Source organism: Fopius arisanus, unplaced genomic scaffold (assembly GCF_000806365.1).
Source record: "Fopius arisanus strain USDA-PBARC FA_bdor unplaced genomic scaffold, ASM80636v1 scaffold00088, whole genome shotgun sequence".
NCBI classification, from domain to species: Eukaryota; Metazoa; Arthropoda; class Insecta; order Hymenoptera; family Braconidae; genus Fopius; species Fopius arisanus.
Genome location: NW_011887827.1, coordinates 53,517 through 70,436, shown reverse-complemented (window position 1 = coordinate 70,436; position 16,920 = coordinate 53,517). Strand labels below are relative to the sequence as shown.

The 16,920-nt window shown below is 37.9% G+C and overlaps 1 protein-coding gene across 2 annotated transcripts in view; it reads left to right on the top strand.

The window, feature by feature from the left end:
- LOC105270443 (opioid-binding protein/cell adhesion molecule homolog) overlaps positions 1–16,920 on the top strand; it is a 76,070-nt gene that overhangs the window by 33,451 nt on the left and 25,699 nt on the right. For both annotated transcript variants that reach the window (XM_011311366.1, XM_011311365.1), the window contains one exon: positions 11,103–11,197. In XM_011311366.1, coding sequence (XP_011309668.1) covers positions 11,103–11,197 — 95 coding nt within the window. The remainder of the gene's footprint in view (positions 1–11,102; positions 11,198–16,920) is intronic.

Here is a 16,920-nt window from a genome sequence, read left to right as displayed (position 1 = left end):
CCTTGGAATGTATTCTCGTGCTTTGTCCAGAGAATTTCTGTGGGATCCATTAAATTTTCATTATCAACTGTCAGGGGAGACTCTCAAACGAGCGATGTGGGACTTGCCATTTGTACAGGACGAATTGTCTCGTTCGACGAACCATGTAGTCAATGAAATAAACTAACGAGCAATGCGTTGTGTTACACAATGTCCAAGATGACTCGTGTCTTCATTATTTTTATTGATTGACGCTGATTGCGGAAGGACAGCTACAAGTCCAGGTCTCGGGGACAGATAACGCGAACCAGAAATAGTCTATCTTCTATCACGATTGAGTTCGGTTTGTTCTGATTTAATTGTATTTCAATTTTTCACAAACGTTAAATAATTCAATTCTGAGAAGGTTAAATGACACAGCACGCCCAAAATTTTTTTCAACTTGAAAAATACGGGAAAATTATTGCACACGTGAAATCTTAATTACTTCATCGTAACTTAATTTAACTTTGCCGCCGCTGTGAATGCCAGAATATTATAGATCTGGGTGGGGAGGGAGGGAAGGGAGGGAAGGGAGGAATTATCATTTCACTCAATCTCATAATTTTTTTTACTACGAAAATTGTTGTCAAAATTGCGGAAAAACAAATAGCTATGGACCGGCCATGCGCCTATTTGATTTACCGAGGAACACCCGGACTTTTAATCCATAACATTCCCATCAAGACGCAGTGTGGCCAGCTATTAAACCCATCCACCGGTTGACGAGTTCTGATTAAACTCTCTTAATGCAAACCCCTGGGACTCGGCCACGTCAACTCCTCGATCCGTTGTACCCGCGTTTCCACACACAACGACAAAAGGCTGTTAACTTTAATTGTGACGTGTACATACCCCGAGCACTGGCACTGGACTCTAGCAATAAAGGCAAAAGGATCATTAAAGTTATTAAAGTCAAAATACTCGGAATTCACACGCGAGTACCCAACGTCCAGATGTGAAGTAATCAAAATATTTTAACAAATTCACTGGGTGTTGGGCATTATTAAATCAGCTGAATTTAATTTCATTGCTCGAGTTATAATTTCATTAAAATCGACGCTTGGAAATTCATCATTTTTTTTCCACTTGAATTTCACCAACTCAACCGAGAGAAATAAATTCCACCTTTTCCCTTTGCTGTTACCAACGCAACTATACTATTCTCTTCAGTGCCGCAACTGAAGATCCTTCACTCGTAATCGTAAAAAAAAATCATAAAAATTCACATATTCCCCTTAAACTCTAAAACCGACCATTTTACCCTAGTCTTTTCACAATTTCCGTTATTTTGTCTTGTGTCCTCGGCATTGGCCGCTCAGTCACCGAGCGTAATATCACATAGAGTGATGTTTTTGTGGTGTATCGTGGAGGAAGCCACTTTATCTCACTGTGTCAATACCAAATTTTCGTACACACGTACACTTTAAATGCAGATGAAGGTACCAACGGATTTCAACCGCCAGATTTAAATCACCGGCGTTGCAAAATTTAACGCGTATGTATAACCCAAGTGGTGGTGGGCGGGGGTGGATGGTGGTTCATGGATAAATCTGTAAATCGTGGTGTAGATGGAACGAGTAATTTTGACCGATAAAATAACGGAAGTGAAAAAAATAGGAGGGAAAAAAAATAACTATTGCGACAGTGGGCGGTATTGGGGAGTTTAAATGGGCTTGGGGGAGGGGAGGTGGTGGTTTTTACGATTCAAGACTGACCATGGGCTCTCATTATGGTTGGGGTGGAGTGTACTCTATTGTTAGGTGACACTTTTCTCCGGGTTTACGTGCCTTTTGGGAGTTCTTTGTGTTATTTGGATATTTAGTCGGTGTTTCGTGAAAATTGTTTCATTTCAATGAAATATGCAATTGCTGATGGTTTTTTTTTTGGGGAGTAAAAAAAATGACGGGCCCTGGCACCATTTTTTTAATGATCAAATGCGGAAACTGGAGAATTCGAGAATAAAGGATAATTCACGAATTTTTCAGAAATTTACGCAGTGATTAATTGAGAAAAATGGGGGATGAGCCCCTGGAAATGAAAACTTTTTTTTCTGTTTCGAAAATTAAGTTAGGATTTTTTTTTTACGGCACGTTTCATTTAGTTTTCGGATTTCAAAGTTGTTGATGGAGTTTTTTCATTGCCCTTTGTTGCCTGTGGTAATTAACTTTTAATGAATTTCAAGTAAAATATTGTGGTACAAGGCAGTAATCAATGGACCGCGAAATTTAGAATTTGTTTTTGCAAACGATGCGGATCTTGTTTTATTCATGATTAATTTGTTTATCCTATTGTTTCGTTAGTTGACCTGTACCCAATCAGAATACGCACACATTTTCGAAACAATGGTAACAAATGAATGGGGTAAATGGAAATTGTACGGAGTCATTCGCAATGAGATTTTCACGGGTGTCGGCAATTTTCCGCGAATATCCGCGGTATTTTCAATTTTATTCGCCAATCAACTAATTAAAATTATAGCACTGTAATTAGAAATTACTTGTCCCCATTTTAACTTCAAGCCTTCGTGTGCGAAAATTCATTGAAAATTCAATGAAAATTCCTGGGAAAAAAAAATCAATTATTTCGATTTTCCTTCTCTGTGAAAAATAACGAGTGAATTGTTCCATAATTCGCGTGTCCCCAGCAATAAACTTCTCCCACCAAATAATTTCTAACTAGTTTTGGATTTCGTGCAGTCTATGTAACGCAGATGAAAAAAAAAACGGATTTATTTGGCCCCGGGAAAAATTGCTGAAGCAAAACTCGTCGCGGAGAGTGCGTTGCCGAAAGCCATTTACGACAACTCGAATATTCGGTGATGGAATTAAAGATGTGTGATGCATTTTGATTGATGTACACACATACCTCTCGCTCGAATATTCCATACTACTTGAATGAAGGTACCAACATTGCCACTGAAAAAAAAAAGGGTTTAAAAATAGTCGCCATATCCTCCGGTAAATGGCACTCTCCGATTTTCCCAATACTAGACATTTTTTTTTTCTCTCCCTTTTTTAGAGAACGATTGCAAATTGCGTTTGGCCCAATTTAGGAAAACAAATTGGTATTTCCTTTGGTATTGATGGGGATAAAGTAGAAGAATAACGGGTTGTGTAGATTTTTAGATTCATTGGAGCAAAAAATTGAAACTTGCCATTTTTTTTTCAATATAAAATTAATATATAATATATCTTTACTTGAATAATTTTTTTTTCGAATTGGAGCCCGAGTTGAGTCGGAATAAACTGATCTAGGATAATTAATCCAGTCACTTCTATGATTTCATAAAACGCTTTTAGAATTGCTCAAACAGTGAAGTAATTTTCTGGGTAACGGGTAAATGCTTCTCTGTATGTGACAAATCATCAAAGCGATTCTAGCCTCGAGGTACAATCAATCGTTCGACATGTATTTACTATTTGTGAGAGTACGTGAAATGTATGCCCCGTATAGTTACAATATAAATGGGCGTCGACAAATTCCCGGAAATTCATCGGTTTCCTATTATAATTGGTTTTCCGCGGTCTATACGTCATGCAATCACTTCATCACTGCCGCTTAATTTTCCATTAGTCTAAAAAATTTTGAGTCATCATTAATAATTTAATCAGTATTAAGAGAGAACATTTTTAATATTGAAATTTCAGTTAATATCGTAAGTCAATATTGAAACAGAATCGAAAGAGATTGAAGAATTTCTCAAATATTCTGGTAATGATTCCTCATTAATCTTGCTCATCAAAGTTGTCTCTTAATTCTTATTTTCCAATTAAGCTACAGCCCCTCCCTGATTATTTACAACCCGACACCAAGTGTCTGGTATATTTTTACCGCTGGCAAAGAAACCATGAGGAAAAGATACGAAAGAATAGGTGGCACCGGACACTAACTATCCAATTAAGTAGCATTCTAACTTATTAGATTCTGTAGCACCACCTTGGACCCTCCCATGTTTCTATTTTACTCCAGATAAAGGAGCCTGTGAACATCTGGACTGAGTGGTTGCGCCCGAAAGTTAACTCGCGGCATTTCTAGTGTGCATTCTGTGCGTAAAGTGAAAAAAAAAAGAGTGGAAGGAGCTTGGGGATTGTATTTTCCGGGCTGGAAGTGGTGGAAAATATTTTTACCTTGCAAACTGAAGCTCCGAGAATAGAACAGGCATCCTCAACTGCCTGGGATTACGAGCCATTTCCTCCCGTAGTCCGAGATTTCTCCTTTTCAAGTTGAAAAAAAAAAAAGAAAACAAAAAATTCATTAGACGTTGGCCGATCGGCTGGTGGATTTTATCCTGGGGTAATTGGCCACTTCTGTGGGTTTAAGAGGCTCAGGGGGAGTTTGTATTAAAATTTCTCATGCTAGGAATTTCTCATGCTATTTCTAAAAATTCAAAAATTGTCATTTTTTTTCGAAACTCCATTGGAATAATTTCAATATTCTGGAATTTTTTCTTTTTTCTTCAATTTCGAGATTTTTTGTGTGTTTTTGTAAATTCATCTTGTTCGAGGGGAATTGGATTTTTCTCGGGGATTGGGAGACGGCAGGAAAAAGATGGCGTCAGTTGACATATCACGAGAATGCCAAGTGCACTAGAGGGATGCAGTGAGGGCAAGCGAAAAGCTTGATTATGACTCGAGTATATAAACTGCGTGTGCGCGCCTCCAGTAGCTCCCAGCTGTTTGAGAGTCCTCACTTATCATGGAACCGTGATAACATCCAACTTTACCTTTAACCCCTCACCACGGATTTTATCCCTTACCCTTCACCGCACTCCATCCATCCTTATCCACCTCCAGCGTAGACAAAAAAAAAAGCGGAGAGAAATGCCGAGTCGAGTCAACATTTTCACATTTTCAGTTTTTATTTTCTCCGGGGTGAAGAGAGTTCGGGATAAGTTTTGTGGTTAAATGCCACTTCATTAGTTCTCCTCCTTTTTTAGATTTTGAAAAAAAATTTCAATTATTTTAGAAAGAAAATTGGGAAGTGCTGCGTGGCAGAGGGGCGTAAAGCGACGGCTAGGCGAGTGGAATTTTTTCTAGAATTTGACCGGAAAAAAAAAATTATAATCGGAATATTTTTTCCAAATTTTCAAAAAATTTTTGGTAAACTTTTCAGAAAATTTTTCTTTGAACCCACAACAATCGGGAAACAGAACAATTGTATTTTTGGGAAATGTTTTGAAAAATTTTTTGAAAATTCGGAAAAAAATATTCCGATTACAATTTTTTTTTACCCGGGTAATCAATCGTTAGGGATACATTGGAGTAATTAATTCTCGTGTGGTGTTAGGGAATTAAAATGCTGGAATATCGTCAATTGAATATTCGGGTGTGGATTTTAGTGAAACGTTCGTATTCACCGATGCACGGGATTTTTCGGGAGGTTGAGCATTGATTTTGGGAATAGAATATCCGTTTGCGTTGAAGCCGGACTAGGGTTTGACGAAAGGTAATCTCTGTGTGGGGGCTTCGCGGTTTTGCAGGTGAAACTAGTATTTTTTACCAAAAAGAAATATACAGATACTGCACTGAGAAAAAAATCCTAAAATATTCATTTGAATTTCTCTCTCAAAAAAAATTGATCGTCAGTGATGGATTTCGTTTCCAAAAATGCTATCTCTACCCAGTGAATAATCAATTTAGGGTCGTGTCAAGTGGATGTTTTTAGATAAAATGGAGCATTTCTATTATTATGAAATTTGAAAAAGACTGATGCAAGCGAAATTGTCACGACGATTTTTTTCCGATATCTCAAGACGTACAGAATTGAAACGGATAATCACCTAATTTTAAATAAGGTAAAAATATCTTGAGTTATCGTTAAACCGGTGATACCTCCCTCGATCTAACAGACCTCGGATAATGTTTCATTAAGAAAAGTGCTGACAGCATTGCACTCAAAAGAAGATAAGTGAAAAAGTTGTTTAATGCGAAAGCTTGGCGGACGAGGGGACACGCCCGCCGGTATATTAACGTACTTTTTTACAACTGACCAATAAAATTCCCTGACAAATGGCAAAAACCAGACTGTAATTCCTCTTCGAATTAACGTCTTTTCCGAAAAAAAGTGCAATTATCGAAGGTTAAATGCACGATAAAAAATGATAGTAAAACTCGGAAAACTTCATAAACTCAGAGGAAAATGATTTCTTCAATTCAAAGTAATAAAAAAAAGGCGATATTTTCGAGAAGAGGAAAGTCTCTCATAACGGAATTATCATTTGTTTTTATATCTTCGAAAGGGGATTAATTGGTCCAGTTGAAAGTATTGTAATAAGTACTGAATGAAGAGGTGATGAAAATTCTTGGAATAATGGATAAAAGTGCGGGTGGTAAAACCCGGTAAAAATTCCATTGACAACTCTCAACCCCCGATGACCAAAAGTATTTCTAATTTAAATAGTTTCTTGGGGGTGTGTGCTATCGATTCACTGCTCGTTAGAGAAACAGACGGCAATCAGTTTGACCCAGTTTTTAACTGATCATCTACAAGCCTCTGGGTAGACGCCGCACAATCATGGCAGGACAATTGCCTCCGGAAATTGAAAAGTGCAGGTTAAAAAAGGAGCAGTGGAGAAAGTCAGTTAAAACGCACAGTACAGAGGTGATAGAGGGGGTCGGAGGGGGTTCAAGTGAGTCAGTGGATTTCTTATTGTTCTTCCAATTACCTCGAACCTGTAATCTCGAGATGAAATAGACTACACCGTGATGGAGAATTTTTTTTTTCCTCTTCCATTTTCATCACTTCGTGGGAAAAAAACCAGCTCTCATAGTGCTATTATCAAGTGATTTTTTTTTAGCTATTAGTAATCTTTCGATTCTCTAATTTCTCCCTGAATTATCGAGTGCGATCAGTCATCTGATCGGTCGATTTTCACCAAAATAACTATTTCTATTCTAAACGAATTTATTTATCAATTAATTTAAAAAAGACTATACGTAAACTCATATTAATTTCACCAGTGCTCCATTAATTGGAAAATAACTTGAACTAGTACAGTTTGATCGAATTGGGAATAATCTATATTCATTTAAAATCGGTGTTCATCAAATTCCGTGATTATCCCTCGTCAAAATCCCATTAAACCAACTTCCCTAAATACCGTTTTGCGAGCGAAGTCTCGTTGTCCTCTCTCCCCCTCGCCCCCCTCCTGTCATCAGGACTTTTCAAATAATTTTGACCCAAATACTGACCATCGGTGAACATCCCTCAATAATTTACAGCCACACCAGCCCCTGAAAGTCGTAAAATCTGAAATAACTCGGGATAGAGAGAGATCTTATCACCGGTTGCATTACCAGTACCCACTTCATTTGAAATGTAAGTAACTGTAACCCTCAAAGCGTACTCACCTACCGTCGGTGCGACACTTATTTTTTTCCTTTTTTTTTTTTAACCCTCGAACATATTGTCCTCGAAGACACTCCCATCCGTGGGGGGTGGGAGAATTTCTCTGTTTCACTCGTTCATCCCTCGAGTGGAATCATCCCCTTCTAGTTCATCCGACACATGCATCCGCGTACATACCAACTGCTAGTGACTTTATATAGAGCGAATGCCTTACAGCTACGGGGATGGTGCACGTTTTATTACTTTACGTGCTTGAATGAGTACCAGACGTCCGGATGGTGGCTATTGCAACTTATATTACCCTTCTCCTCGTATCAGACTGGCCTTCGCGTCTTACTGTGTCATCGTCGCGTACGACCTGGCCAACTCTGGCTTTTACGACTTCATTTTTTTTCTCTTTTACGTTGATTCGTCCTCATTGGTAATAATAGGCTAATTCTGTGTATTTTCCGTTCACCCTTTTAACACTTGAGTGAGTTGTAGGAATTTTCCAATTTTTTCAATCGATATTAATTAACCGTACATATATGGAGTAATACATAAATAATCGTAATGATGAAATAATTCTTCAGTTATTTATCATTATTTTTTAATCAAGCTCTTTTTGGTATACGTATATCACAGAGTCTGTCTGTAATTCAATATGAAATACCGGGCGGTTTAGGTGGATAATAAAAGAAAAAGTAAAAAAAAATAGAATTGGGAAATAGACAGAATTGCGTTATTTAGTTTGACGTCTCGGTGGCGGCCATTTTATGTGTCCATAACTGCGTGGCACCGGTGAAAGCCCACATAACCTACATACGCACCAACTTTATTACACCGACTGACTCAACAACCACTCGTCCCGGATGCATTATTTATTTTATGCGAGAATATGCAGTGCTATGACGAATTTATAGGCGCAAAGATTGATTGTTCAATGGATTCAGGGGTAGGGGGATCTGCATATTTCGTTGTTGCGTCGGTCATATCGGGGGCACAACACCCACGCGTTGAAATAGTTACACACGAGTGGGCCCTCAACCAAAAGATCGTAAATTCTTTCATAGAGAAATTTATTCACTTTCAGTTTGCATTTCATAGTTTTTTTTATTTCGTTGGGGTGGGTGGGAGGAGAGTGGGGGCAACTTTATTTCCATCGAATATCAAACTGCATTTGAATTTATAGGACTTTTATAAGTAGCTGATATTGATGAGAATCGTGATTATTTTTTTGATATAGAGGATAGTATATAGTCACGGCGGGCATATCAAAATAGCTCAGTTTAATAGCCAGAGAAATTTCACTTGGAAAACGGAATATGATGATTCATTCCGCCTCACACTTTTAGTAGCAATACATCATACGTACGTGTACCTAGATTTTTTTTTTTCATTAAAAAAATTGTGGTTCATTTATTTTTAACGGTTTTTTATTCTATAATTTTTTATGAATATTATATTTAAATTGCGATTGTCAATTTGGAAAAAATTTAAATGATCGTAAAGTCTGATTCGAATTTTTGATTCTGAAATGAGTGATATTCCACGCGAACCGAAAAATGTTGATTTCGGGATTAAATTGGCGGAAGTACGAGTGTGGAGTAATTTCAATCGTGGGGTAATGTGGTGGCTTTGAGCTGTGCGCTAACGAAAGCCTGGTGAATCCCCAAAAGAGGTTGAACGAGATAGATTGAGGTTGGTAGCACTGAGTCGATGAAATAGTGGGATTCAGAGCGTTGAAGGAATTCCCGTTGTGGGTGCCTGATGAGGCATTTTAAGGGCTACATTGGTATTGGTATTACTGCCCTCCCTACACATACGGAACATTTGACCTTACGAGGTGGAGAGAAATGCTTTCATAATGGTAACATAGGGGAACTATAATTCTGTCATATCCATCTACTATAAACGGGCCGAGGATTCTCCAGGGAAATCCCTATCGTAACGATAAATGCTGTCAAAATATCAAAACGGAATGGAGTGCCGGTGGGTTATCGTGATTTGTGCCTAGGACAGATAGAAAAAAATATATATTCCCTCATTCTTGAAATTTTCATCACTAACCATCACTTGGGGCGAAACAACGAGAGAAAAGCTATCGTGCCCTTTACTCCCACCAATATTATATCCGTATTATTTTTGTTTGGAAATACGAGAATTCTCATTACGCGCATGATACATTGTAGTAGAATATCCATTGTTATCGCCAATATCTCGAACAAACATCGACACGATAAGTCACGGGGCCACCTACTTCCCACTGAAAATGAATGATTCTGAGAATCCTCGTGAATCCACCCGCCACCCCCTCATCGCCCATTTTTCTCTCCACCGAAATGACTCTCGTGCTAGTCGGCGAAGCGTTTGTACAATCCCCCAGAGGCATACTGGGTTACCGGCTCTTTACCCACCTTGAATAGGGTATCGCGTGTTTTGGATAGATTACAAATGATGACGACCAAAACTGATGGGGCGAAAAAGTCACTAGTGAGTTGGTGCTTTTACGAGGTTATGTGGGAATATAACTTTACGACTGATTTCGGGAATTATTTTCACGGTTTTTGATAATGTAATCAGATCTCTTTTAAACACGACAAGATTGATCATTTCGATCACTTACCAGAGTATCACAGACTATCGATTGTGTCGGGGATATAAGACGAATTCAATTTTTTTTTTTCACGTCGGCCGGAACTAGCCCAACCGATGTAATAAAATACGGGCGACATGTAATGGACGATGTGAGGGTAGACCGAAGTGAAGATCTCTCTTCACTGATGGAAATTGACAAAAGCCTGTGTGCCCATGAAACTCGCACACATGAGGGCCATCAACCAATCACTCACAAACATTGAAATGTACTCGGTAATACGATAACTCTTCATCGCATCTATTCTGTAATAATATTTACTTTGACGTCTCTTCCGGTGTGGGTTTATTCATGGGTATCCGGTTTATTTGCAACGGTACTAGAGTATAGCTTGCTGAATGTAATATCATCTCGTAGAATTTATTCCCAGATTTCTATGCGGCGTTCGCGGGAATCGAGTTATTTGACTTTAATTTCCTCATTAATGGAGGAAACGAAAGCAATGGAGCTTCTCATAAGTAATAATTTTCCTTAAATCGCAAGAAATAATGATGACAGAGTAGTGAATGACGCGATGCTCGATAGTCCTGAAAATTTCCGGGGAACCTTCCTAAAGTCGTTCAATTCAGACTGACAATGTTTATTGACCAAGCATCTGAAGATGCATGTTAGTTCTTCCTTTTAGTAATCAAAGTTGTAATGTTCCACCCTTTCGTTGACAATCTCCTGAGACTTCTCATCTCGATGAAGTCTCGTTTGCTGATGTATGCCACTTGACAACACAAGTGCAACAACTCGTATCTTCGAGTTGATCTAATTACCCAGTTTTCAGTCATACTCCCCTTACTGAGAGAAAATAATTCTCAGTGGCAGTGAGTGCACACTCGAAAATATGCGTATGGAGGATGATTCTGATATGCACGAGGGCCGATGGAATTTTCCTTCACCTCCGGAAGTTTGTAAATTATGCCGGGAATATTTGATAATTAAATTTGTCAAGGGGATGGGATCTGCGAAAAGCTCGGCTAATTTTCGATGGTAAAAGCCAGCAGGTGAGGCTGTCTCGGGTTTCAATCGATTCTTCTAGTGTCCTATCATCCTAGTTCTAGTTTATTATTAAGTCCTGACGGTTTTTTTTCATGATTTTTTTTCTTTACAGATCCCAACTTCAAGAGTCCCATCATCAATGTCACAGTCTCAGTCGGGAGAGAAGCTGTTCTGGCATGCGTTGTTCAGGAGCTCGGAGGATATAAGGTAAGAGATCAAATATGAAATTCTTTATTCGAGAGAAAATTCGACATTCACTTGCGTATTCAGTCAGGTTAAAACGGATGTCACGTGTCGTTCAATGATTCATATTATTCATTTCATATGGTTCAGTTGAATCACTCAAAATGAATCCGCTTGGGTTGGGTGTTGTAAAAAATTCAGTGACAACCATCGGTTTTATTAGTGAATTAAATCGTCTATTTGAGTCGATAGAAAAAAATTCTCAGATCTTCATTTTAAAAAATCGTATTTCCAGTTGGTCGATGAGTTGAAATCAATGTGTAGATACATTCATCGGTTTTTCTACTCTGTACCCTGTAAATCCATTTCCGGACAGTTTTGCAATATTATAGATGGATCGAGGGTAACTCGAGTAGGAATAAAAAAAAATTGTTTGAATATAAATACAAATATCTCGAGAGTCGCGATAAAAAGGAGTAAAACGTTTGGAATACGGTTGAACCGTGATGAAAGTCTCTTAATGTCACATTGACGTCAAGTAAAAAGTGAATTATGGATTCTGCGGGTATTCCACTCAGCGGGGCCTATATATTTCGCGCCGGTATTTATGCCCCTCTGGCACGAAATATTTACTTTCGTCATTACTTTGTCATTCTGACATTTGTGGTCTTCCGAGAGAACGTGTGTTTCCGTTGTGCGGCAACAACCGATGATCGATTGGTGTTAATGTTTCAATTGGAACCTGGAATTGACGGAAAGCCAATAGATACTCGATGTCATCATGAAGATAATCACTGGCTTCAAGTTTGAAAGTAATTTCTCTTGAAATTATCGAAAATTTAAACAAAATTACTCTTCGTAAATCAATACACCATTTGTTAAAAAAAAAAATCATTGACCAGTGATTATTAGTGAAGCATCCATTTTGCCAGAATATTCATCAAAAAGATACGATAATTCGCTTGCTTGTGCGGTTTATATCAGCACAACTGAAATAATCCCACACACGCTGTTATCAGGGGGTGGGTCTGTACTAAAAAGCAGGGGACGTGGTGGGGCCCAGAGGGGTTTGGACTCTTTGAGTCAACCATGGAGTTTGCGGTTAGGTGGTTCGTTGCACGCTTCTGGCTGCAGTTTAAATTCCCATTCGGTGTGTTACGTGAAACATGCGAGAATTGTGTATACGAGGGGCAGGTAACAACGCCTCGGAAATTCAAGTGCCCCCCCCCCCTTTCCTCCCTCTTTCTCTACCATTCGCATTTCCATCTATTTTCCATATCATTCCGCGGGGGTACGCAAAATGAAGCACCGATTTATGGGGAGGAGTCGAGGTTTAAGTCGAGAATTCTCGGGGAAAAATTCAATATCACAATTCGGTCTGTCAAAATTATTTGGGGAGTAAATCATCTATTTTTTTTATAACAATTTTAGAACGATTTGGATTCTTCGGGGGGAAAATTACGTAGGAATAAAAATTTCTTTAATAACAAAAAAAAAATGTCACTAGTACATGTAGTGGAATTCTCTCAATTCGTTCCCCCTGCAATTTCATATGCACGCGACTATAACGACAGTCTACTGTAATGCAATAAAGAGCCGTCGATTCGATTGGCAAATCGAGATGACACGTTTCCCTCGGGTTTTTCGATGTTACTGTAGAGAAATGATGAAAATCTATCACCGAAGATTTTTCTAGTTTTTCGCGTTTCGCTTGGTGGGATAAAATTCAATAGAAAGGTTGAAATAGAATGAAATTTGGATACATAATATACCGGGACAACGTAGCAATGCATCGCCCAACCAATACATCAGACATCATTTTCGAAATTGAACTGTAATAAATCTATATGAAATAAACAGGGAGAAAACTCTGGCTTTTTGAGAGGGCCCTTGAAAGCCCCCGGTTCCAGTGCAATTCCTTTCATGAAATACAGGAGAATACTCTTTCATCTCGTTCAACCGAGAATTCCGATGCAGTTGGATATTTCCAAGGGGCTCCACTGAATTCAATAGTTTCGGGATTGATCGATTTTCAAGTAAAGTGTGAGTGTCTATTTTCATGGAGGAAATTCAAGGGATTTACCAGCATTAATATCCTAATTTACCGCTGTAAACTTCTCTCGGAGTTCTTCACTAAATTGACAACCACTTGAAATATTCCTCCTCGATTTATCCTTTCCATTTTTATATTTAACATTAAATTTTTTCTGATCTCAAATGCTCCACTGGGTCGATCCTCTGAAGTTGAGAGCAAACCGAGGGAAAATTATCTGCCGAGTTTTCCTTTAGTGCCGATTCAATCTAAAATGTAGATATCTCATAAGTAGCATGACCTAATAACAAGATCGTCAAACCGTCGGTACGAATGAAAGATGAACTAAAAAGGAGGATGTAAAGAGTTATACATTTTAATCCTTACATTTACTCCTTATTTTACATCTTTTCAATTGGATTCCGTGACTTTATTCAAATTCATTACTTAATTAAACTGGAGAACTGGAGAACTGGAGGAAATGAAATATGATGTGGAGGTGGGCAATAGAATCAGGTTAACCCTGAAGTTGAATCGGGGCCTTGGGTATACATTTTAAATTAATAGATTCTTGGGTTTAACAAAGAATAATGTGACCTCTCGCTGGAAAAATTGACGACTTTTTTCCAATGTGGAATTGTTGTAATTTCAATGGGAAATTTGTATTGCATTTGCTCGTCATAATTTTCTCTTTTGATTTTCAATTGGAATTCAAGCCCTGCATGACATCCAATTTGATACTTCATCACGATCACTAATGAATGGTAGTCATCAATGAATTTCTAAGTTTAGACTTGCAAATTAGTCACTATTTAGTCATAGGTCATGTATCCTGGTATTACTGGAATTGAAAATAACTATTTGAAAGTTAAGTTTGACCAGATCGGACATTTCATACGTGACTCGGGTTAATAATTCCATCTCAACATCAATTTCCAATGAAGCTAATTCCGGATCACTCTTTCTAGATGACCCACATAGCGGTGGCTCAAACTTTAAATTTAAATTCTTCACCCTCTCGATGTCTCTCATAAGCATCTGAACAACTCACTTTGCAATTTCTTATTCCAAATAAAAAACTGCAACGATTAAAATACATTCTGCCTAGTTAAGATGAAGAAATGACGAACGAAAATTTTTAGGGACGAGAAACGGGTTTCTCGTGGAAATATAAAAATTTGGGTAGAGTTGGTTATACTGAATTTTTTTTGATCGAGTTATAGTGGAGTAGGTTGATTTGGATTTTCTATTAATAATTTTTGCTCTTCTGGAGTGCTAGAGGATTAATTCTACAACATGGGATTGTTTTTTTTTTAATGCTCGGTTCAATGGGCGCGTGTAACCGTTGAAGGTACAGAATAATTGAATTTCATGAAGATAAACTCGCGAATAGTGAACTCAAGTTGTCTACTTTGGGAGTTTCAGTCAGTTTATTATAAATGGCTCGGCGTTGCTTGTATTCCTCGGTGAATATGTAACTCAATATCAGTCACTACAATGGAGTATTTTTGCGTTATTATTAGAGTGAAACGTTGGCCTCTCCGGTGCCTTAGGAGATACGAGATAATTTAATAATCATGATACTCCAAAGGGAATTGTAAGTGAATTGTTTTTTTTTTTTACGGATGAAGAAAAAGTTATTGTTTGCACCGGTGTAGAAATTTTGAAAACAAAAATTTCGGTTCATCGATATGAAAATCCACTTCGACATCAGCATATCCATTTCATATCCAATCTTTTGATGGTAAAAAAAAAAATAGATGAAAAATTCTACATTCGATATATATTTCTCGGTTACGCTTTTCCGAATCTGTCACAAGGTATCCGGGGACCAGCACAAATAAATTGATCCATTCGTTGTAGTCGTTTCAATCCTATAGGACAATATTGAAAGAGACATCGAAACCCATATTCCCCAGCACTCAGATACTCCAATTGAAGTAGAGAAATCACTGGTGGAATCGTTGGGCAGTCGCTTTTTTCTCATTCTTTACGTAAGATTTATTTATAAACTGAGGATAATCGAAGTTTTACGGCCTCGGGGGAGCGGGTAGTTTATTCATTTCTTCATGTCTTGGGGGTGGACCTGTGTATCTAGACCCCTCCCCTACATGCCTCTCACCCCTCCAGGGAAAAATCCTTGTTTATTTGAGTCAGCGAAATGTTCTTTCCGTGGATCGCAGTTTATTAAACTCCAGCTGAGCAGTTGATATTTCAAACGGAGAGTTTCGGGTGTTTATTTTCACTCTTGAAAAATTTTATTCCATTTTTCTTTGGGACTCTTGTTAAATCTCGGAATGAACAATTCTTTATTTTATAACAAAAAAAATTAGGGGAAATCGTAAATTTTGGTGTTAATTGCCCGATGAATTTTGATTGAATTCATTTTAAGTGGTTGCATTGATTGAAGATTGAAAAATATTTTTTAATACAATTTTATGAGGTGATGCAAGGTACAATTAATTATTGTCAGGAATTAAGGATGAATACCGCAACTCTCAATAATTAAACCATTCCCTCATTCCACACAGTCTTGAATTAATTACTTCGTTCCACCGCTGGGTATTTCACTGGATATTTGAATTCTTGGTGAATTCGTAACGTGTTGAGAGGAGCGACAGAGGTCACGGCTAATAACGATATACTTAGTACGCAATTAGCAACTGAGATTGCAAACGTAAGATGCACCGAATCGCCATAATAGCGGGATATTAAGGCAATTAAAGCGCAATGCTGTCAGTCTAAGGAGCATTTGTATCACGTATTCCACTGGGTTTACAGTAACGACACAATGTCGAGGAAATGAGCTAGGATTGAATTTTTATCTCAGTTTTAACCGACGATTCGGCGCATGTCGCGATAGAAAAATCGCCGGGTGATAAATCGACTTTATATTCAGGTTTAAAGTTTGGGATTGACATTACTCATTAGTCTTGCATTGATCTCCAGCAATTTTCGTAGGATAATTGAACTAGAATTGACGATTTTCACCGGTCAATTGCGTATTTGAAATTTTTAATAGCGAATTTTGATGATAATCTCTGAAGATATATTTGAAGTTAGTGCAATTTAATTTGCAACAAGTTCCGTCCATAGTATCGCATTTCTCGGGTCCAGAGATATATGCTCTCAATTTTCACTGCATGGGATTTCCCGAAATTGATTGAGGCTGAAATAGAGTTGGATAGCTGACGAATTGAAAAACTATACTTGAGAGGAAACTCCAGCAAATTGGAGGGAAATACTATCACTTGGCTTTCGAGAGGGGTCTCATGTTGCCGTATTTATACAGCTCTAACGATGTTACAAGGGGAAGTGGTACGAACGCCATTATCAATTGTGAATTACGCTTTGTGCAAATGAAGAGAGATCGGATCCCCTCTCACCATCTTCGATTCGAAAAATTAGTTAAATTTAGGATTGACTCCGGAGAAATTCTCACGATTACATCAATTTATTATTCATAATTTTTTTACACTGTCAATCTACAATTTCTAGCATTGCACCCTCTCATTAAAAAATTCGATCAACTATTTTTTTTTTTTTAGCAAAAAGCGCAGTGAAATAATGGTGAAACGAAAATTCGAATAATTCAGATTCCGCGAGAGCAAAGAGACAATATGGTTTTAAAAAATCCATTAATTTCTGATTACAGAGTAAAAAAAAAACCCGTTCTCCCATTTTTAGAAATTCTCTCTGCCACAATCTCTGTGAC